At 43.0% G+C, this 21,927-nt stretch overlaps 1 protein-coding gene across 1 annotated transcript; it reads right to left on the reverse strand.

Moving 5' to 3' along the window:
- Window positions 1-372: 372 nt before the first annotated feature.
- CASP2 (caspase 2) lies at window positions 373-21,566 on the reverse strand. The gene is made up of 10 exons (XM_086616778.1): window positions 21,417-21,566; window positions 15,645-15,812; window positions 13,838-13,913; window positions 12,444-12,538; window positions 10,796-10,972; window positions 8,973-9,101; window positions 8,445-8,535; window positions 3,313-3,462; window positions 3,115-3,224; window positions 373-2,346 (listed from the first exon to the last, which is right to left on the reverse strand). Exons 1-10 carry the CDS (start codon window positions 21,564-21,566, stop codon window positions 2,212-2,214), a joined length of 1,281 nt encoding a protein of 426 aa, XP_086472904.1. The 3' UTR covers window positions 373-2,211.
- Between the last annotated feature and the right edge of the window lie 361 nt (window positions 21,567-21,927).

Below are 21,927 nucleotides of genomic sequence, written 5' to 3' on the forward strand. Positions count from 1 at the left end.
CTTCTTTCTGGGCCCTTCTTCCTTCCAAGACTCCTCCTTTTTCCACAAACTCTCCTTCTCAGTGTCAATTCTTTCAAGAATACCAAGCCCACAATTTTCCCAGTATTTTCTGTGCTGAAACACAACGTTGGCCTCCTAGTTGGTGGTTCTGCCTCACATCTCTACTACTTTGTGTGTTAACTTTAGTTAATGCAGGTGTTACCAGGGCTGGGAAGTAGCAGGCTTCTGCCCAACAGTTCAAAAGCACCTCTGGGAGGTCCTATCTCAAGAAACTGCAAAATTTTCTTTATATAGAAGCTCCGTTTCTGCATAGACACGTAACTCTCCAAATGGAAGATACTGCACGGATTAATCAAACAAAACCTCTTTATTTTGATGTCTCAAGGCAGTAAAAGACAAGTATACAAAAAGTATTTACGAAAGTGGCAGTGATAATGCAACTTGATGCAATCCTACAGAAATCTGATCCACCAGAGTGGACTGCCTCCTCAAAATCTGTAAAATATTGCACCATTTCAAAGAGGGAGCACTCGGAAAGAAAGTGTTTATACTCCAGGGAGGTACAACAGACCCTAAACTGGTACCTTAAACTTCAGAGTAAGGCACCAATTGGCAAGTACAATCCTTGTTCTGTTTATCACATGTTGTGAGATAAGTGTGAGATGCACGTTAATGCTGCACCTTGGTCAGTTGGAGGAAAGCCAGCCTTCATTTTCCTAGGCAGAACAACAAAAAAAGCACACGCCTAATTTTCCAGCCTCCCTCCACATCCCTTTGTGCTTCCTATCCACAATTACATCCTGAAAAAATATTTTAAAAGCCAAACTTACATACATACAAAGAGTAAGCCAGGAACCATGCCAACTTACTGCTACAAAAGGGAGAAGGTCGGAGACGTGAGTGAACAGACTGCAGTCCATATGTAACCCAGTACAGCAGGATTTAGGCTCTACCACAAAAAGAGAACAATGCCCATCTCCCACGTCACATCAAATGGGAGTAACTGCAACTGGACACAAGCAAAAGACAAATTACAGGATGAAAAGACTGAAAAGAAGAACATGTCCAAAAGAAGTGATGGATTACGTCAACATTTCTCTTTGACTAGTTGAAATGACACTTTGCAAAGAACATCAGCTAAACAAGCAGTTTTAAATGATCATGGTTGAAGACAGAGAACTCACATGACAGGGTAATAATGTGAAACTCTTCCCTTCCATTTAAAAGGGATAAAATAGCTGCAGTGATAAATAATCCGAGCAACACGCTCGGACTGTAAAGAGCTGCCTTGAATATTTTTGTTAATCAAACAAAAGATCCTTTCGTACTAGGCTGTAGGGTTTCAGAGATTCAGTTGTACAGTGCAATTTCTAGACTCCTGAGAAGTTGGTGGATTGAATGCTGTGTCTGTTGTGACACACGGGTACTATGGCAAACAAATTCCTCGGAAGTAATATTCCATCCGCTTGTTCACTCTTGGGATTAAGGGGAGCTAATCTAGAATTTCTAGATTCAAAACTATTTCTGGGGCTGTTTACAGAGGCTTTTTTGTCTGTATGAGAGATCCTGGATCTCTGTTTTGCTGATGATGTGGGATATCTTGGTAACTTGGCTACAGAAGGAACGTGCAAAAATAGGGATCAAGATGGATAGGAAAGTGTCAAGTAGCGAAAATAATAATATTCCATTTTAGAGAGGAGAAGGACTCTTCTTCACAAGGGAGCCCTTTTCTAATCTGCACAGGAGCTGACTGTCCTGCATGAAGAATCAGGCAGAAAGTATTTAAAAATGTTAAAATACAAGCATAACATAAGTAGCATTTTATGAATAATCTTCCTTTCAGAAAGGCTTAACTTTAAAAAAACCTGTATGAATAGTCTCTTTTCTTTTTCACATTCACTTTGCTCACAAACGTCCTCATGTCTCCTTTCAAAGGATGTTCCCACTTCTTCCCAGTTCCAGTGCTGATCCTCTTCCCATCAATTTCTACACGTATGGAATAAATCAGAATTTTAAACCCTGAACTGAGACGGATTACAAAGAGAATTGCCAGATTATTTGAGAAAAAGACATCAAGAATTGGACTGGCCAGATATAAACAAGCATTCCTTGCTTGTGTGTCTGATGTCACAGCCTATTAAAATGGAAAACAGACATCCATACTCCAGGTTCAGCTTTGGCAGTATCTCTCTTCCCATGGAGCTGGCAGGGTTATTTTCCTGGAAGATAGCCAGGAAACAGGTAAAGGTCCCGACAGAGCGTGCTGCAATATTCTGACATTTCCTTGCAGCGGTGAAATTCCGTGCCTGGGGCATAACCTTCTCGTTGCTTGATTTGCCTGTTCACCTAGATGTGGGATTAAAAAAAAAAATAAATCAAATTAACCAAAAGGTTAAGGAGACAGAAGTAAAAACCACGTCGTTGCTTTCTGTACTCATAAATTATTCTGTTTAACTTATTAAACAGAACTTATTAACTTATTTAACTTATTAAACTTATTTAACTTATATACCCCTATGTATTGCTTTCAAATTTTAAGGATCAAGAATGAGGATGCAGTTCCACAGCAGCTCAAGTTGCTGTGGTCACATTGCTGCCTTCACTCCCTCTTCCCCATTTCCTTAATTTTTCCCTTATTTGAGTGCAAGCACTTGTGCAGCTATGTGGCGAGCTGGTTCAGGGAATGAAGCCACCTGGAAAAAAAAAAAAAGCTATTTCTATAGAAGAAAAGTCACTCTTGGCAAGCCAGATGAATTCTTCTCACAAGTTCACCACGCAACCACAGAAGTGAAATGGAAGGAGGCAAAGAAACGTGATTTTTACTTGTGTTAAACTGCTGTGGAAATGTAGATAAATATACATAAATATATATATTTGTACGTATAGTCTGTTTTCTTTTTCACATTCACTTTGCTTACAAGTGTCCTACGTCTCCTTTCAAAGGATGTTTCCCACTTTTTTATATATATATAAAAAAACAGGGAAAGAAGTAATAATTTTGCTACAAACAAGGCAAGAACAATTGCTTTATCAGATCAACCCTAGCCATCTGAAGCACTGAAAGGCTCTTCAGAAACCAGCTGAGTGTGGGAGGTGCAAGACACCCCATCTCACCTTCACCAGCATGTCAGCCACGTGAGTGTCCCGGGAGTCCTCCGCGAACACCGAAGTGAGAGCCTCGACGTACCAGGATCCACGCTTGGTGTTCCGCATGGCCGCAGTGCCTGGAAGGAAGCGTGCCATGAAGTTTCTGGAGAACACGGACACACAGAACCTCCTGATGCCCCACCAGCTGGGGTCTCTCCGCAGTACCTTTCAGACAAGCGTATCCACAGATCATATCGGAGCACGTCGGCAGACGCAGCTTGAGGTTTTCTTCCTTGTTTGCATCGCTTTCCTCGCAGCCTGGGGAATCTGACCATTCCTTCCCATCTCTTTGATCCACTCCCCGGTCTGTCTCATCTGGGGGAGGGCAATAAACAAGGAGGGGGAGAAAAAAAAAAAGAAAGAAAGAAGTTATCCTGAATTACTGGATGTAATTTTCCTGTAGTTCCTTTGTTTTGGCTCAGCAATGCCACAGCTGCTGTCAAGCAGAAGGTTTTTGCACAAGCTTGAAGCTTTTTCAGCTGTTTTTCAAAGTCATCTGAAAGTCCTTCTGCACGAACTAACGCAGACACCAACACACGCTGATTGATTTTCCTCCCCTCTCCTTTCCCATGTTGATCATGGGATAACCAGAAAGCAAAGAAGTTTGACAGTTTTTCACCATGCATGGAAGGGTTTGATGCATAGCCCTAAAAGGTTCTATTTTCCACTTTTACCTACCTTAGAAATATCCAAAAATGTCTAGCCTAGTTTGCAATGCTAACCCCCTATTTACTGCAGAACCCAGATGACAGCTATAATTTTACTTACTAATGCCTACGTCCAAGACATCAAGAAAACACGGACCAAATACCTCACCTAGTTCTAAATCCTGACTATAATATTACTTGTTTCAGTCAAAAGCAGAAATTGTGCAATAGTAAAACACAAAATTTTGACTCCAAACATGAGAACTCCAGTTTAAAACCAGGAGAACAGTCAATGTCTATTTGAGGATTCGTTAGCAGGTATTACAAGTGCAGATATTCCCAATTTGTTGTTGCCACGATGCAGTTTCCATTGCAATCTAGACTAACTGCTTAGTGGCAATAACTTTTAATAGTCCAGCTATGTTGTAAGAAAACTAATACTACGTTTTACAGGTTTTTTATATAATTGTGGCTTTTTATTCTATGGTTGTAAGATGAGAATCTACTTTACTTCCTAACAGCATGGGTCAGATTCTAGTCTTGGGAGGCTTAAGTGTCCCCTTCAGAGGCCTTCCTGCCACGGTGGCTCTAGGTTTTTGTTGCCAGGTTGTGCCTAAGAAATGCAGTTGGATTTCTAACCCTTTTACAGGCAGTAGCACTGGTGGCATCTCATAATCATGCACAGCAAAAAGTCAGCTCACAAGTCAGCAGTGTTGTTCTTTTCCTCCAAAACGAAAGCAGCAGTGAGAGGGGTGTGATGGACAGCCTATCCTTAAGGCTCCATAGCTCAAAACTACTTCCATCAAGTTCCTTCATCATCTCTTTAAGGTAGCAGGGCAAATTCTTCCATTTTTAACCACACTTTTGTCATGTCTGTTATCACACTTCCCCAAATCCTTTTAGTTCATAGAATGGTTTGGGTTGGAAGGGACCTCAAAGATCATCCAGTTCCAACCCCCCTGCCATGGGCAGGGACACCCTCCACTACACCAGGTTGCCCAAAGCCTCATCCAACCTGGCCTTGAACACTGCCAGGGATGGGGCAGCCACAGTTTCTCTGGGCAACCTGTGCCAGTGCCTCACCACCCTCAGAGGGAAGAATTTCTTTCTCATATCTAATCTAAATCTGCCCTCTTTCAGTTTAAAGCCATTGCCCTGTGTCCTATCACTACACACCCTTGTAAAAAGCCCCTCTCCAGCTTTCCTGTAGCCCCTTTAGGTACTGGAAGGCTGCTATAAGATCACCCCGGAGCCTTCTCTTCTCCAGGCTGAACAGACCCAACTCTCTCAGCCTGTCTCCAGAGCAGAGCTGCTCCAGCCCTTGCATCATCTCCATGGCCTCCTCTGGACTTGCTCCAGCAGCTCCATGTCCTTCTTATGTTGGGGACCCCACAGCTGAACACAGCACTGCAGGGGGGTCTCAGGAGAGCAGAGCAGAGGGGCAGAATCCCCTCCCTCGCCCTGCTGCCCACGCTGCTCTGGGTGCAGCCCAGGACATGGTTGGCTTTCTGGGCTGCCAGCGCATGTTGCCGGCTCATGTTGAGCTTCTCATCCACCAGCACCCCCAAGTCCTTCTCCTCAGGACTGCTCTCGATCCATTCTCCACCCAGCCTGTACTTGTGCTTGGGATTGCCCCGACCCACGTGCAGGACCCTGCACTTGGCCTTGTTGAACTTCATGAGGTTCTCACAGGCCCACCTCTCCAGCCTGTCCAGGTCCCTCTGGATGGCATCCCTTCCCTCCAGTGTGTCCACAACACCACACAGCTTGGTGTCATCTGCAAACTTGCTGAGGGTGCACTCGATCCCACTGTCTATGTCTCCAACAAAGATGTTAAATAGCACTGGTCCCAGTACTGACCCCTGAGGAACACCACTCGTCACTGGCCTCCTCTTGGACATTGAGCTGTTGACTGCAACTCTTTGAGTGTGACCATCCAGCCAATTCCTTATCCACCGAGTGGTCCATCCATCAAATCCATGTCTCTCCAATTTAGAGACAAGGATGTTGCGTGGGACAGTGTCAAATGCTTTGGACAAGTCCAGGTAGATGTCAGTTGCTATTCCCTTATCCACCAGTCCTGTAGCCCCATCATAGAGGGCCACCAAATTAGTCAGGCACAATATATCTTTTTCAGCTCTGTATCTTCTTAAAAATTACGGGTACTGTTCACAGCCTATGCTATTTCAGAGAAGACTCAGGTAATTTTACAGTCAAGCTACATTATTCACAGTCATCACCTCAAAATGTATAAAGCCAAAACCTTTTTGACTAAAGCTCCAGAATGAGATGTCTTCCTCATGTGCTTATCTTCAAAGACCATTCCAGTCAACTTACCAACATAACTAAAAAGTGTAAAGCATTAACCCTGGCAGGATACTCCTCTGCATACTTAACCTCTAATTTATACCACCAGTAACTGCCATCCAGATTAATCCAGCATGCTTAAATTTTACTGAAGCTCCCAGATTGCTGTTCTCTCAATTGATCTAAGTAACTGCTAGCTACCTATTTGTCATTATTTACCACAGTCCTTCATTTTTCTGGATACTACGATATTAAACACAGATGTTAAGCAGCTTCAAAGGCTCATTTTATGTCACAGTGAAACCTGACTCTTTGTTTTTTCCCACTGCTTTCTGCTGCCACCAGTTTTTGACTGGTGGTTGCTTGGAGTACTTCAGTTCTTCAGTAGACTCCTGCCAAAGGCCCTTTGGAAATGAAGTAGACTGTACCAATTCTTCTTTATCTACATTTTTAATGTGTCATTAATAGAAGATTAATAAGGCCTATTACATAAACTTTGGGAAAAAGAATAACCTGTGCATTTCTCATTTTGTTTCAACTGGCTCCAGCTAACTCACATGGCATAAAGACTGACTATTAACACAAAGTTGTCCACACAGTTTCTACAGTCTTTTAAATGCTGCTTTTGGAAAAAAAAAAATTGTATTGGCTAGTCTAACATTTGAATGCTAACATGAAAAGGTACACGTTTCTGTTGACAGCTCAATTACTCTGTTAATTACTCAATTACTCAATCAACTGGCTGTCCTCTCCAGCTATTAACCAAGGTTTAAGAGAGAGGTTACAAAAGGTAGTTTTGTGCTTTTTTTTTTTTTGTTTTGTTTAAATTAAAGTTTTTTGCCTTTCAGTTGATCAAGTCTCAATCCCTTGCCTATTGCAGTATCCCAGTTCTGCAGCATTTTGCACAGCTTTCTTAACTCAAAACATTTTTGGAAATAGCAAGGCCAAGCATGATTTGTTGACGTGAAGAGATTTCTTACGGTAACACTACAGCCAAACAAACCTAATTACCTAATTAGATCAGCTGCCAACTTCTGGCTTACTGAAACTATTTCCACACTGTTATGAGTCTGCATATTCACACGTGGTTGAGAGCATCTAAAGGTTCAATACATTAAGGAAAGCCATCACATTCAATTCATATTGCAAACACGCACGTTACAGCATTTCCAAATGCTTAAAGGATCAAATATTTTTGATACCCAAAACAATTCATGTAGACTTTAGGTTTTTCTGTGCATTGGGATTAAACACAAGTAGTAACAGGTGAAGGAAACGTTCTCTTGGCTAGAGGACAAACTACAAAGCTCAGTTAAAAATGAAAAAGAAGGGAGACAACTGCAAGGAAGAAAGGAAAGAGAAGGGGAAAAAGTATACATGCTAGAAAAATCTCCTCTATCACAAGGGAAAAAGCAAAGCTTTCTAAGGCAGAACTTCTCTTTCAAGTATCTGCAGTTTCACAGTGATCTCAAGAAGTCCAAACACTTTTGGGAAAAATTTGGTCATTAGCAGATCTGAAAGGTAGTTACAGACATGTGTTTAGGTACAAAAGGAGGGAAACATGAATAGCAGGAAAAAAACAAAAAGGAACAGCAAGTGGAAATAGGCTGCCCAGGGAGGTGGTTGAGTCCCCATCCCTGGATGTGTTTAAGAATAGGGTGGATGATCTACTTAGGGATATGGTTTAATGGGTATTAGGGACGGTTGGACTCGATGATCTCTAAGGTCTTTTCCAACCTAGAAATCTATGAAATCTATGGAAAAAGAATAAGTCTGTGAGAATCAAGAAGAGAATTCTGTAACTACAATAGTACGTGGGAAAGGGTGTAAGTAAAGGTCATTTGGAGACTGAAAGCAGAATAGGGTAAAAAAAACCACAACAAACCAAAACAAACTGACTTGGAATCTAATAGCTCGAGAGACATCACCAGAGACACAACACATCCAGGATGCAGAGAAAGAGAGGACTCAGACAAGACTCCAGTGCCAGTGTACCACTCCAGGCTGTGCTGCCATTTGATGCACCCGACGCCCCACTCCCCCTACTGCAGGCATAGTAAGAGAAAGCCTCAGTACATGAGTGGGATGTAAGAGTTTTTTATCACTGTGGTGCTCTGGGGTCTGCAAGTCAATGCACACACCTCATGCAGAGCAAAAGACACTTACAGAGCAACAGATGCAGTGGCAGCAGCAGGGCAGAGGGAGGTGAATATGGGTCCCACTTACACCTGGGAGAAGCAAAGAGGAAAGTTGACAGCAAGTTGAATGTGAGGGTGTGTATGTGCGTAAAAAAAAGCCTTAATGGCATGCCAAATAGATGGCTTTTAGTATTTGGGCACTCACCTCCCCGGCAGGCCTGAATAAAGAACATTTTGGGCTTATTCTGGAGATTTGGACAGTTTGCATTATCAAAGAGCCGGAAAGCCTCCTGCAACTGAGAGAAAAACGAACATAAATACTCTTCACTCAGCCCCTGTGAGCCAAACCCTGTCTCACCTTGCTCCCCTGTATTTTGGTTATTACCTCACCAGTCTTGACGTTTTCTCTTTTATCTCCAAACTCACTGTGTGACAAACACATCCCTTTCCTTCCCAGCTCCTACTAGTTTGAGGTCATGCACTCTACCTAGCACTTGTACAGAAAGAGAGAATGAATAACTTCTCCTACCTGCCTTATTTTTGATCTTATAGATCTTTCATAGACAGACCCTCCCCTTTTCTTCCCTTATTTTTCCCTTTTTAAAAAACGGAAATTGTCAGCTCCCATCACTTCGCCCTCTCTCTCACTTTTTTTTTGGCTTTTTTTCCTCTTTGCGTTGTTACTTTCCAAAATATAACCTACACCACCACATCAGGACACAGAAATATACACCTGTAGTAGTTTGCCATCACTGCCATAAACTCCACCCTCCACACCGTGGGAAAGTAAAGCTACAATACAGGAATCCACATCCCGATGATCTGGCAGCTTAGAGAATCTCTCCAATGCATTCTGCATCTCCTGGAAGAGAGGGAAAAAAAAAAAAGAAGCTTTCCAAATTTGCATAGGGAAAGTGGGTCAATACACAGGGAAAAACACAAATGGTCCTCCTGTTATGAAATAAAGCCTATGTACATCAAATTTACAGGAAAAAAGACACGTGCTCCATAAAAAACCAGCAAAATGTTCCTGTTCTTTTATGTATTATTCAGTCCTAAGCACAGCATTGTGAAGCAGGAATCTCTTAGGACATCTATGTTTCTGTATGGCTGACAGGGGGATGCAGCAAGTACTTGAGTTGGTACATATGGATTCAACATCAACTGCTATCTTGGAGGTTTTACACTGACACTGGAGTCTGGCTGGGATACTGGAGCAACTGAACAGATACATACTGTGCTACTTCAGATGTTCAAACACTAGTGATTGAAAAACAACAATTCAAAATGGAAAACTTTAGGAATTCTGACAACATGGCAAGTCCAAAAGTCTTATTCTAATGTTGCAAAAGCTGACTTCTTGAATAGAACACTCTTTAACGGGTTCCATCCCACTTGGTATCACAGGGATATAACAGGAATAAGAACAAACGAGGCCGGAGAAGGCAGCAATTGCATTCCTAGGGAAAGAGAGTGGCTTGATTCAGTCAGCCATGGAACACTGACCATTTTCCTAAGTGAAGCACAGCCACTTCTCTAGGAAAGCAAAGACTGAAAGAGTGGAACTTAACTGCACAGATACTGGAAGGCTCACAAACAGGATGGCAACTGACTCCATCACTGAAAGGACATGAAAACATTACTTACACTTGCAAAGACTAGGTCAAATATTTGCAGAGGTTAACTTTCAGAATAGCAGATCACTAGAAAAGTCTATCTAGAGTAAACTGGAGACTTTATTCATTTTTGGTTTTAACACATATGCCACGTGGGGTCTAGAAATTCCTGCCCCTTGCACTGTAAGGGGTCAGACTAGAGTATCATAGAATCATAGAATGGTTTGGGTTGGAAGGGACCTCAAAGATCATCCAGTTCCAACCCCCCTGCCATGGGCAGGGACACCCTCCACTACACCAGGTTGCCCAAAGCCCCATTCAACCTGGCCTTGAACACTTCCAGGGATGAGGCAGCCACAACTTCTCTGGGCAACCTGTTCCAGTGCCTCACCACCCTCAGAGGGAAGAATTTCTTCCTTATATCTAACCTAAATCTCCCCTCTTTCAGTTTAAAGCCATTGCCCCTTGTCCTATCACTACATGCCCTTGTCCAAAGCCCCTCTCCAGCTTTCCTGTAGCCCCTTTAGGTACTGGAAGGCTGCAATAAGATCAGCCCGGAGCCTTCTCTTCTCCAGGCTGAACAGCCCCAACTCTCTCAGCCTGTCTCCATGGCAGAGGTGCTCCAGCCCTCAGATCATCTTCGTGCCCTCCTCTGGACCCGCTGCAGCAGCTCCATGAGTAGCAGCTCCAGTAGTACCTCTTGCGGTCCTTTGTGATCCTAATTCCCATCATAAAGTCCTCTGCACTCCAAGTTTCTTCATATTTGTCAGTATGCTAGCAGGCATCATCCCATTTAGCCTTATTTTCCATTCCTAACTGACCATTCACATCTTCCTGTTTAAGCTTAGTTACACCAAAGGGAACCTCTTAAGATATTTATGCAACAATTACAAACTCTCATTCATGCTGGTTGTGAAGTACTGGGATCCATTGCCCTTACCTGTGCAGTCTGATCATGAAAGACAGTAACTTGATATCCGAGATGCTTGAAAAGCATCTCCAGGGAAGTACAGTCCACATCACCCCCTGCACGATACTCCAGGTCCTTCTCACTGCTGAAATGGACATTGCTGAGAATAAGTGCTAAACCTCGGGGCTCTGATATCAGTTTATATGCCTGAGAAGAAAATTTAAAATTGGTAAATTTAGACAAGTGTAACACTACAGAGTGTTAGAGCAGAACAGTAATCCCAGCAAGCCAACTTGATACGATATGCAGGACTTCTTGATTGAGAAAGTACAAAAACAGTAGAAGTCAAATTATTTTTTTTTTAAATAAATAAAGCAAATGTTTGTATTGCAAAGGGTTCCAAAGCTGTATTTGCAGCTGATGATCCTACAACACTATTAGTAAGATGTTACACTAGCTTGCCTTATTTCTCGTTCCAAAAGAAACACAGCTCATACATTTCCAACTGTGAATCAGGTCTTGCTAACTTTTTTCCCTTTCCCTACCCTCATCCAAGCACAGCCCCACACACTTCTGTCGTGCCCATCAAAGGCCTTAGGACAATACTATGCAAAATTTAGCTAACGTTTCTCAATTGCTGTTGGGAGCAGAGATGTAAAACAGCATGTGAGTGCAGTTTTAATAGCAAGGGACTGTCAGTCACTGATCCTGAAAGTTACGTGGCTAGTAAAAAAGGTTAACAGGGAAATAACTAATTTAAGAAGAGTGTCTTCCAATTAAGTTCCTTCTCTGCCCCTCCTAACTCTAACAACAAAGAATCAACAGTAAATCAGTTACTAACACTCCTGTGAGACGTGAAATTTAATACCAAAGGAGCATACCACAAAGGGTGTATCCAGGAGCAGATGGAAAAGGAAGAAAGTCAAACTCACACTGGTGCTGCCTAATCAGGTCTCCCCAACAGATAGTTACAAAAAAAAAACCAAATCTGTTTTGCTGTACACAGAGCCTGTGACAGAAGTGTTAAGTGTCAGCGCATTCTGTAACTCTAGTAAAGTGTCTGCCCCATTATGCAAAATTATTTTTATTTTTACAAACAGAACAAACAAAACGTAATTACCTACATAACTTCTAGTGTTACAGATGAGGAAGAGAAATTCAGGTTGTTTGACCCAGTACTACCCAGCACAGAATCCTCATCTAGTTCTTGAGCCTAGGGACTCTTCCAGGTTCAAGCTGGCAATTAAACCAGCCAAGACTGTGGCTACTGGTTGAAACACAGTTCTGGTATCTTATAGTCCTTTGCAGAGTATGCCATGAAACAGATGGAGATGAGGGATGCAAATAAATAGGAGGCAATAATACTCACAGCTTACACAGAGCAACAGAGCAGAAGGCATTTCACCGAAGCTCTCCATGAACAAAAACCAGAGGCAGAGATTTGTACAGAGTTACAGAACTTCTCGGAATTTCTCAGTACTTGTGAACGAGAACTACATCAAATCCAACACGACTGGCAACATCTCTCAGTTACACAAACAGCACGACACTGATGTGCACCCCGATGAAGCATGTGTTTCCACTTGGTTTTACGTAGCACATGCTCAGCTGACACATCCAAACACCTCACATCTTTCACATCTTACATAGATTTTTTTTTTTTCTGTCAATTACTTACCAAGTGCTGATGATCACGATAAAATTCAGGAGTGCAATACTTCACTGGAGGAATCGGGGGACCATCTCCGTTATCCAAGGAATGTTCCATGGGTTCTGTGCAAAACAAATGTATCAACAGCAATAAAAAATTTAAACTACAAAGCCTCTGCATTAAGGTAGTCATTTGCAAATTCTCCATTATGTGATCTTAAGCAAATTGCTGTATTATATTATTCACACCACTACAAATTTTGCCTGATCAGGGACTACAGACATTCAATGGAAAAGAGTAGAAAAAGAAAGTACTGGAATGGTATACTTATTTTTTTTATAATTTTAATATGAAACTATTTTTTTTTTTGTCTTGTATGTGGGTTAACCTTATCTAAGGTCCAGTAAATTTGGTTCTACACAGTATGAACACAGAACTCTCATCTAAAATCAGAGCCTCCCACGCTCACTGGATACAATTATTTATTCTTTGCTGAACACATGCATAATTGTTCAAACTAGAAGTTTCTAACTTCCATAAAGTGCTTTCCTCTGGATAATCAACTATTTGCCATTTGCAGACAAAACTCCCCTATCCTGAAGAAATGGAGCTAATGACATCCACCATCTCCTTTGAAATCCTTTTTCAGCCTTTTGAGACACAGCTTTCTTGGCTGGAGGAACATAAGCTCTAAAAAACCAAAACAATCCAACCCTAAAACCTCTGCATCTAAATAAATAAATTAAAAAAAAAAGCCTTCAAAATCTAGACACTTGTTCTTTAACACCAGAGAAAGCTCCTAGTAACCAGCCCTCAGTTAAACTGTGGTTAGGGAACACAATTACTCCAGGCATTACCAGAGACAACAGGAAAACTAGCAAGGAGATTCATTCCAAGGAATTCCCTGAGCTAAGTCACAAATGCTTGCTAAGGAAAAGCTGATTTCGTGCACTTGACAGAAGCTACAGAAATCTATGTAACATATGTAAGGTCTTGTACTTGAAACTTACTTGCTAAGAAGGAAGTCTAAGATAAGGAATACTGCCCCAAAAATCAGCGTCTTTTCATAGCTCTAGTTCAACTAAACTCTATTAAAATCTTAAACAAAAAAGAAAATCTTTGAAAAGTCTAAAATTTTACTGACGTACTGCTTTAAGCAACAAAATTTCCTGTAAGAATAAATGAATCTGGCCAGAAACTGATTGGGTTCTCTCTTCCAATATGCTCTTTCACTTTCATTTTCTAGCCTAATTCTGCCTCCTGCATCTGACCATACTACAGTCAGCTGACAAGTTTTTATTCCTGGGATGAGCAAAGTGGTGGCAAGCTTATTCTTAGAACTGAATTAAGAGAGCATTAAGAAATTAGAAGCAATCAAGCAGACAGCCAACCAAGTATTCCTGATATCACGTGCGACTCACCAGTCCAGCGCGGTCTCTTGGAATTACACGATTCACTGGCAGGGAAGGGAAGACTTGATCCATAGCAGTGTTCAAGCTACAAGACATCCAACAAATCCATGAAAAAAGAGTAGCATAAACCAGTTATTTTTTTCTCTATGGCACAATCTGTAGGTACCATGGAACAAAGACACATGTATTTACATACACATAGAGATGACTTTAAGAATCACGTGGTTCACACCCAAACGGAACATCACGACAAGACAGCAGCAGCACGTTCTGTCAATGCAAAATTCCTTCCCTTCTTTGCACATCTCTACTTCTACCCCAAAACCTCATTTTGAAAACCTTACACTGAGGTCATATCCGCCCCATTTTTGTCAAAACTTGACCTGTCCAGTGATTCTCATCTTTTTGTTGGCTTTCAAGATTTCACTGATTGCATAGTAAAGCACAATTGAAAACCACAGAAATAGAAAGGGTAGCCTAATAAATCCTGCATTTTAATAAGGGAACATCTCTGCTCAAACATATCTGGCCATTCTCTTCCTTTGTATAAAATATGTTCACTGTGAGACACTACGCTTGTCAATACACTATGAACATCGAACCTTTATTAAATTCTGCTTTTAGTCCAATACTGACAACTTTAGAAAGTGAAAAGGTGAAAATAAAAATAAGAAAACAGAGAGAGTTCCTCTCCTCAACAGACAAGACTATCTTTCAGTAGCTTTCTACTCAGATAATCATTGATCACTAAATCAAAAGATTTCAGAGAAAATAATTTCTTGCAGCTTTAGGGTTCCTGATGACACATCAATTAAGAGCACGTTGGATGTAAGAACATCCAGAAACCTTGAGAAGTTCAACAAGGAAAAGCGCCAAGCCCTGCACCTGGGGAGGAACGACCCCCCCATGCACCAATATACATGCTGGGGGCCACCAGCATATTCTGGTGGTGGGGGTTTTGGTGGACAGCAAGTCAAACAGGAGCCAGCAATGTGCCTTTGCAGCAAACAAGGCTAACGGTGTCCTGGGCTGCATTAGGAGGAGCGTTGCCAGCAGATCAGATCAAGGGAGATGATCCTTCCCCTCTGCTCAGCTCCGGTCAGGCTTCATACAGAGTTGTGTGTCCAGTTGTGGGCTCCCCAGTGCAAGAGAGAGATGGACATACAGGAGAGAGTCCAACAATGGGCCACAAAGATGAGGAAGGGTCTGGAGCACCTCATCTACGAGGAAAGGCTGAGAGAGCTGGGACTGTTCAGCCTGGAGAAGAGAAGGCTCCAGGGGATCTCACCAGTGCACATAAACACCCAAAGAGAGGGTGCAAAGAGGACGGAGCCTGGCTCTTCCCAGTGGTGCCCAGCAACAGAACCAGAGGCAATGGGCACAAAGTGAAACACAGGAGGCTCCGTCTGAACACCAGGAAACACTTTTTCCTGTGAGGGTGGCTAAGCCCTGGAGCAGGTTGACCAGAGAGGTTGCAGAGTCTCCGTCCTTGGAGATACTCAAACACCCTCTGGATATCGTTTTAGGCAACCAGTTCTTGGTGGCCTTGTTTGAGCAGGGGAGTTGGACCAGATGACCTCCAGAGGTCCCTTCCAGCCTCAACCACTCTGTGATCCTATATGAAAATTCTCTTATTCCCAAATTTCTTCCCCTCTGCTTTTGCTAAGGCTACTAAAGTTTTCAATTTGCAACAAAATCCCATCCTGTCCTTTGGAAATGATAACTTTTTTTTTCCCCATTTGTAAAGAATCATTTTGTGCCCAAACCCAACCAGAAATGCAGTCCATCCCTTTTATTTTTTTTAAAACTGTTGTACCCTTGCAATCTCATGGCTCAGGTTGGATGCTGTCTTCAAGATCATCGCCTCCAGATGCTGCTGTTTGGTTTCTCGCAGAGCTTCACAGAAGGCTGAGAAGGCATTAGGGCCTCTCTTGGGCAGCAAATTGAGGAATTCCACATTTTGGCTGAAGCTCCCAGACTCGCCCTAGATACGGAGAAAAAACAAAATCCACACTCAAAGTAACGCTCCAACACAATTCAACTTTTTTCCTTCACGTAAATGAAGCAATGAAGCAATGTATAGTAGCACTTGAGAAAAAGTTACAATGAAAATTCAATTTATGTATCTGTAAACCAGTCCCAGGAAGTTCTGGTTGTTAGAACGTTAACGGGACAATGGCCAACAAACTGTGTAATTTATACACTAATGGACTTCCCTGGGAAATCTAAAACACACCAAAACATCACGTATCAAAATACTGGGTATCAAAAATAAATGTCATCAATTCCATGGAATTCAGCCTGTATTTCTTAAATTACCACTTAGATCCCAGATCTCTTCTTTTGGTGAGTGACCAGAAATGGTTGGTGAGTTACACAGGATCCAGGCCTAACACCACATTTGCAATCACAGGAAAAATCCGAAAACAAAGCCTGGAATCACACGTGTAAACTCTCTGCTACAGAAGATTTCACATCACATAGTTTCTTTCACAAAATTTATCAAGCTTGGTGTTAAAAATCGTTTCCCTTTTGTCCCATCACATTATTTGGAAGGATATTGCAAAGTCTTGTTGATCCAATGCTTATGAACCTATTCTGAAATTCCAGACCTGTGTTCACTCATGACTAATTGCATTTATTTTTTTATCAACGTCCCTTGACTTCGGTGTTCTCCTGTCCTTTCCTTTATTCATCAAACTTCTTCCTATAAATCAGTCTCCATTTGCCACAGTAAACAAGCCACCTCCCCTAAGCCTCTTCAGAAATGGTCTCTTCCCATGGACAATGCAAATACTCCTTGCTATTCCCAAAGAAACCTCAACTTCCAGAGCACTGTCAACTGGAAGTGCACACACTCATCTCACCTGTGCCTGTCCAGAAGTAAGAGAATTCTTGCCCCTTTCTCCTGATAACACTTCCCCATTAGTTTGTAGAAGACAACCAACTCCATAGACCTGTATCTTGCTGTAAGCCCACTGAATTTTATTTTATATAATAAAGCTGATATTCTAAAGTACCTGTTAATTTTTTCTGCCTTTCCAGTAGCTGTTTATGACAAGCTTAGAATCATTCATCATCTTCTTCACTTTATATGTCTTCATAGTCCATGACTCTAAGCCAGAAATCATAATTAAGGACACAAGCTGCTCTCAAGAATTGGATCTTAAATTTTATTGAAAAGTTAAGAAATTTCCATAACGTTCATATTCTGCACTTTGTATGTACAGTAGTCAGATTTTGGCAGACTTCTTCCTTAATGCTTGCTTAAATACCCAAAGTGCTGTACCTCCTCATGTAACTTCCCCACCAACATCACATTTAGGTTATCCTAAACAATGTCCAGCAAAGTAAGAACTTTCAGAAGACAGACTTCTTTCATTTTAGCTTCTGATACGTTCTTGATTTATTAGTGTACCCTCACAGATGAGTTTGACAATCTGCATAACAGGAACTGGCTGAACAATAAACTCTGAATTCCTGTCAAAATCCCACAGTCTTCTTACTGAGCCTGAACATACACTCAGAATCTGTGGAAAGAGCACGTATACTTGACAAACACCCTAATCAAATTTATGTCCTGTAGTCGAAGCCAGTGATCTCTTCATTATTGCCCAGTGATCAACACAGAGTATTTAAATTTCTGTATCTACACAATCTGATAGTCTTCAATCACAGTACAGAGCATTAAACTGGTTTAAAAACCAAGAAAAAGCTCTTGCTATCGTATTTGCAATTTTGAAGGTCCATCCCAGAGCTCTGGAAAAACATCTGATGCTCTGACAAGGTGGCATTAATGAAGTGGATTTGGATTTCATCTTAAAACCAGCTGTTTCCACTGTCCCACTTGATTTCCACTATAATTTTAGCTCTGTGTTTGAAACCTCTCTCTTCTGGGCCTTTACACAGACAATTATATTTACATCATGTTCACTAAATAATAAACAGAAGGTTTTTTTCTTTATTCTTTCTTAGAAGTGTATATAATTGAAAAAAAATATCAAATTGTGCAGTATCTTTCTGAATGACTCAATTTAAAGTCACTCCTGTCAATTCCTATTCTCTCTCCCAGTTTTGGGCATCAAATGAGGGAAGATGCTCCTGATTATTAATTTTTCTCCAATGAACACCTATCAACTCTCTACTTACTCTTCAAATTCCTTGTGAGTTCTTCATCCAGCTCAACCACCTTTGTCTTCAGTGGCTCTTCCTGCCATGCTCTCGCCTCCCACCTTTTTCTTACTTGTGGTAAAGTTTCAGTACTGGTTTAGCACCTCACACTTGAAGAAATTTCATCCTTCCTTCATCTCCCTGAGCTCCTCAGTTTACTTCACTTTCCTTAGACCACAAAAGTTTACGTAAGTGAAGTGCCCTATTTCCAAAACCAATTCAGTTTGATTTAAACTAAACAGAAGAATAAACAACAGGACCAGTGTAATTGTTGTTTTTCAAGACAAGATTATATAAAACATAACTATTTATCCAGGTGTTCTCCATCTCCTGACTTTTGGGGGCAGCAGGGAGATATACAGAAGCAGTCAGCTATAACATCCAGGAAAATCTATGCTCTGTCATCAGACACAGTGGCATTTGTCTCCTCCTATTTCCACTAAGGCACCTGATGATTAGCATCACAATACATTTTCAAGAACACCTAACAGCACTCCCAAGACCTTTGCTCACATTTGAGCCAGCGAGCAGAAGACTATTACAAATTCAAAGACCTACTATAGAAAAATGAAAGGTAAGAAAGTGTTTTAGACTCAAGCGATTTTTTTTTATGCACATTCCTTTTCGTTTATTGATAGCACTGTTATGATTAGTGCTATCCTGCAAATATTTCGTTCGCTTCAATCCTTAGTGCAATGCACATCTTGCAGGACTACTGTTCCAGTTGTAAATACTTTGCTCCTGTCTCTGCCATATTTCTATTTTTGCTGCAGTTTCCAGATTCACACCCTGCCACAGCAGCTCAAGTCACTTTGTTCTCTTGCTCAGGCTGCTACTGCTATTTATATACATTTAAGCTCTCAGTTATATGTGTACGTTGTATTAGGCACAATTTTTCCACTAAGCTATTTCTATTTCCCTGACTTACCCATCACAACACTTCTCTCTTCACCGATAATCCCTTACTAAGTATTGTTGCATCTCCTTTTACCCAATTACACCTGGAAGAGTAGATTCCCCTAGACTTCTTCCCGTCTGTCTCAGTCTAAAACTTAACTACAGCAGCGTTTTCCCCAAAAGATTATTTTTTCTGGCATTATACCACCTTTGAGAGGGCTCTTTTTTGTTTTTCCTTTCCTTTCTTCCCCTCCCTCACTCCTTCAGCAACTAGCTGCAGACGAGCAACTGGACATCCCTACTAACCACCCATTCTTCAGCAGTGTCGTGGTGTAACCCCGGCCAGCAGCCGCTCGCTCACTCCCCTCGCAGTGGGATGGCAGGGAGAATCGGAAGGGTAAAAGTGAGAAAACTCTGGGTTGAGAGAAAGTTTAATAGGTAAAGCAAAAGCAAAGCAAAACAGGGAATTCATTCACTACTTCCCATCAGCAGGCAGGTGTTCAGGCACCTCCAGGAAAGCAGGGCTCCATCACACCTGATGGTTACGGGGGAAGACAAAACACCATCACTCCAAACGTTTTCCTCCTTCCTTCTTCTTCCCCAGCTTTATATGCTGAGCATGACACCATATGGTCTGCAATATCCCTTTGGTCAGTTGGGGTCAGCTGTCCCAGCTGTGTCCCCTCCCAGCTCCTTGTGCCCCCCCAGCCTGCTCGCTGGCGGGGTGAGGAGCAGCAAAGACCTTGACTCTGTGTAAGTGCTGCTCTACATCAACTGAAACATCCCTGTGTTCTCAACTATGAAGAAATTAATGCCATCCAAGCCAAAACCCAGTACAAACAGTTCTTGATTCATTCTCTGACTTTCACTGTCTTCCTGTACCTTCGTCCTCTTTCACTAGGGAATGGAGCTATTGCAGTTAAGATTGCCCGAATCTCGTACAACTCAGCACAGGTATCCCTGAGGAATTTCGCATTGCCTTTGACACACAATGAGTTAAAGTTAATCACAAAGTTACTTCCTCATTGCTTTTGAAAACCTTATCAGCTTCAGGTTTTTACCTCCTGCATTTGTGCCCAGAGAATAGCTCCTAATTCAGAATCTGTTCTTACAACAGGACTACCAACCTTACTAAGGGACTAAAAAGTCCCTCAGTTGCTTCCTTGAGCCTTGAGATGCCCTTGACATGCATCTCCAGTAATTTCCTTTCCAGTTTGCCCCCAGAGGTAGGTGATGCACTGAAGACCGTGCAGGATGGAGATACAGTTCTCCAAAGAGAAGCTACTGCCAAGGACTTCTCTTCCCAGTACCCACCGCTCAGGATAAGTAACAAAAGCCCATAAACTCCATCTGTCATTGGCGAGCAAGCCTTGGCTCACCTAAGGTTCTTCATAAAATTTACCAAAAAACATACAAAATACAATTTCTTCAAGTGAAATGTGCACGAGTGCCACCGCAAGCTGGTGAATAATATATTCATTAATTTACTTGCACAGTATTCTTTTGGACATAGGTATTATTCCTGCTTTTACAAATGGTGGCGAGGCACAAAATGACAACAAAGGACGGGAAGACACCACCCAATTCACAAAGCCACCACGTAGCAGCATGCAAGCCCACAATTTAGCAAATCTCAGACAAAATCTCAAAAAAAAGTCCAGAGGAGGCCACGAAGATGATCCGAGGGCTGGAGCACCTCTGCCATGGAGACAGGCTGAGAGAGTTGGGGCTGTTCAGCCTGGAGAAGAGAAGGCTCCGGGCTGATCTTATTGCAGACTTCCAGTGCCTAAAGGGGGCCTACAGGAAAGCTGGAGAGGGGCTTTTTACAAGGGCGTGTAGTGATAGGACAAGGGGCAATGGATTTAAACTGAAAGAGGGGAGATTTAGATTAGATATAAGGAAGAAATTCTTCCCTCTGAGGGTGGTGAGGTACTGGAACAGGTTGCCCAGAGGAGCTGTGGCTGCCCCATCCCTGGCAGTGTTCCAGGCCAGGTTGGTTGAGGCTTTGGGCAACCTGGTGTAGTGGAGGGTGTCCCTGCCCATGGCAGGGGAGTTGGAACTGGATGATCTTTGAGGTCCCTTCCAACCCAAACCATTCTATGATTCTATGAAAATCCATCCCGCCAAAAGCAGCTGACGGCTCTCCTCTGCATTGCAAGCAAGGTCCGTCCTACTTGGCATGTTCTCTGAACATAAACACATTAAAACTCGCAGGTAACACCCACTCCGCCACTGCCATGACCTACCCTGAGCGTAACTAGAAATCACATAATCACGGAATGGTTTGGGTTGGAAGGGACCTCAAAGACCATCCAGTTCCAACCCCCCTGCCATGGGCAGGGACACCCTCCACTACACCAGGTTGCCCAAAGCCTCATTCAACCTGGCCTGGAACACTTCCAGGGATGGGGCAGCCACAGCTCCTCTGGACAACCTATGCCAGCGCCTCACCACCCTCAGAGTGAAATTTTTTTTTTTTTATACCCATAACAAACAAGCCGGCAGCACGTAACCCGCGTACCTGTATCATTTCCACCATCTCCGCGGTGATGATGTCCTTCTCCACCATGTGCTCTACCAGCTCCTTCAAAACCAGCTGCTTCGCCAGCGCCACCCGGTTCTTCTTCAGCGCTTCCTGGTGGCACCGCTGCATGCCGCACGCGGCCCGCATCCCGCCGGCGAACACCCACACCGACGCCGTGCTCGGCGGCGGGACCCACCTTCACCCGCAACCCTCCTGCTCCGGGAGGCGGCGGCGGCCGCCGCCTCACAACGGGCGGGACAGGCCTCCGGCGGCGGAACGGGGCTGCGCGCCCGCCCGGGCGCGGTTCCCGCCGCTCCGTGACGGCGATTCAACCCGCCCCTTCCGGTCACGTGGCCGCGCCCTCGGCGGGAACGGAGCAAAACAAGCGCCCTACGCGCATGCGCAAGAGCCGCTTCCGCCAGGGGGTGGCGCCGGCGCGGGCCCGGCCGCGGGGGGCGGGGCTTCTCCGTGCGCGGGAAGCGGAGGGGCGGCGCGGGGCCGTGGGGGG

Source organism: Tauraco erythrolophus, chromosome 1 (genome assembly GCF_009769465.1).
Source record: "Tauraco erythrolophus isolate bTauEry1 chromosome 1, bTauEry1.pri, whole genome shotgun sequence".
Classification (NCBI taxonomy): Eukaryota; Metazoa; Chordata; class Aves; order Musophagiformes; family Musophagidae; genus Tauraco; species Tauraco erythrolophus.

What these genes read in the sequence shown, in the direction of transcription:
- CASP2 (XM_086616778.1), bottom strand. Translation starts at nt 21,566, where the DNA reads ATGCGGGCCGCGTGCGGCATGCAGCGGTGCCACCAGGAAGCGCTGAAG. An exon ending in CAAGAGACCGCGCTGGACTG is followed by an intron (nt 12,539 to 13,837) that starts GTGAGTCGCACG and finishes TGTTTTGCACAG; the next exon opens with AACCCATGGAACATTCCTTG. An exon ending in TGGATACGCTTGTCTGAAAG is followed by an intron (nt 3,225 to 3,312) that starts GTACTGCGGAGA and finishes GCTTCCTTCCAG; the next exon opens with GCACTGCGGCCATGCGGAAC.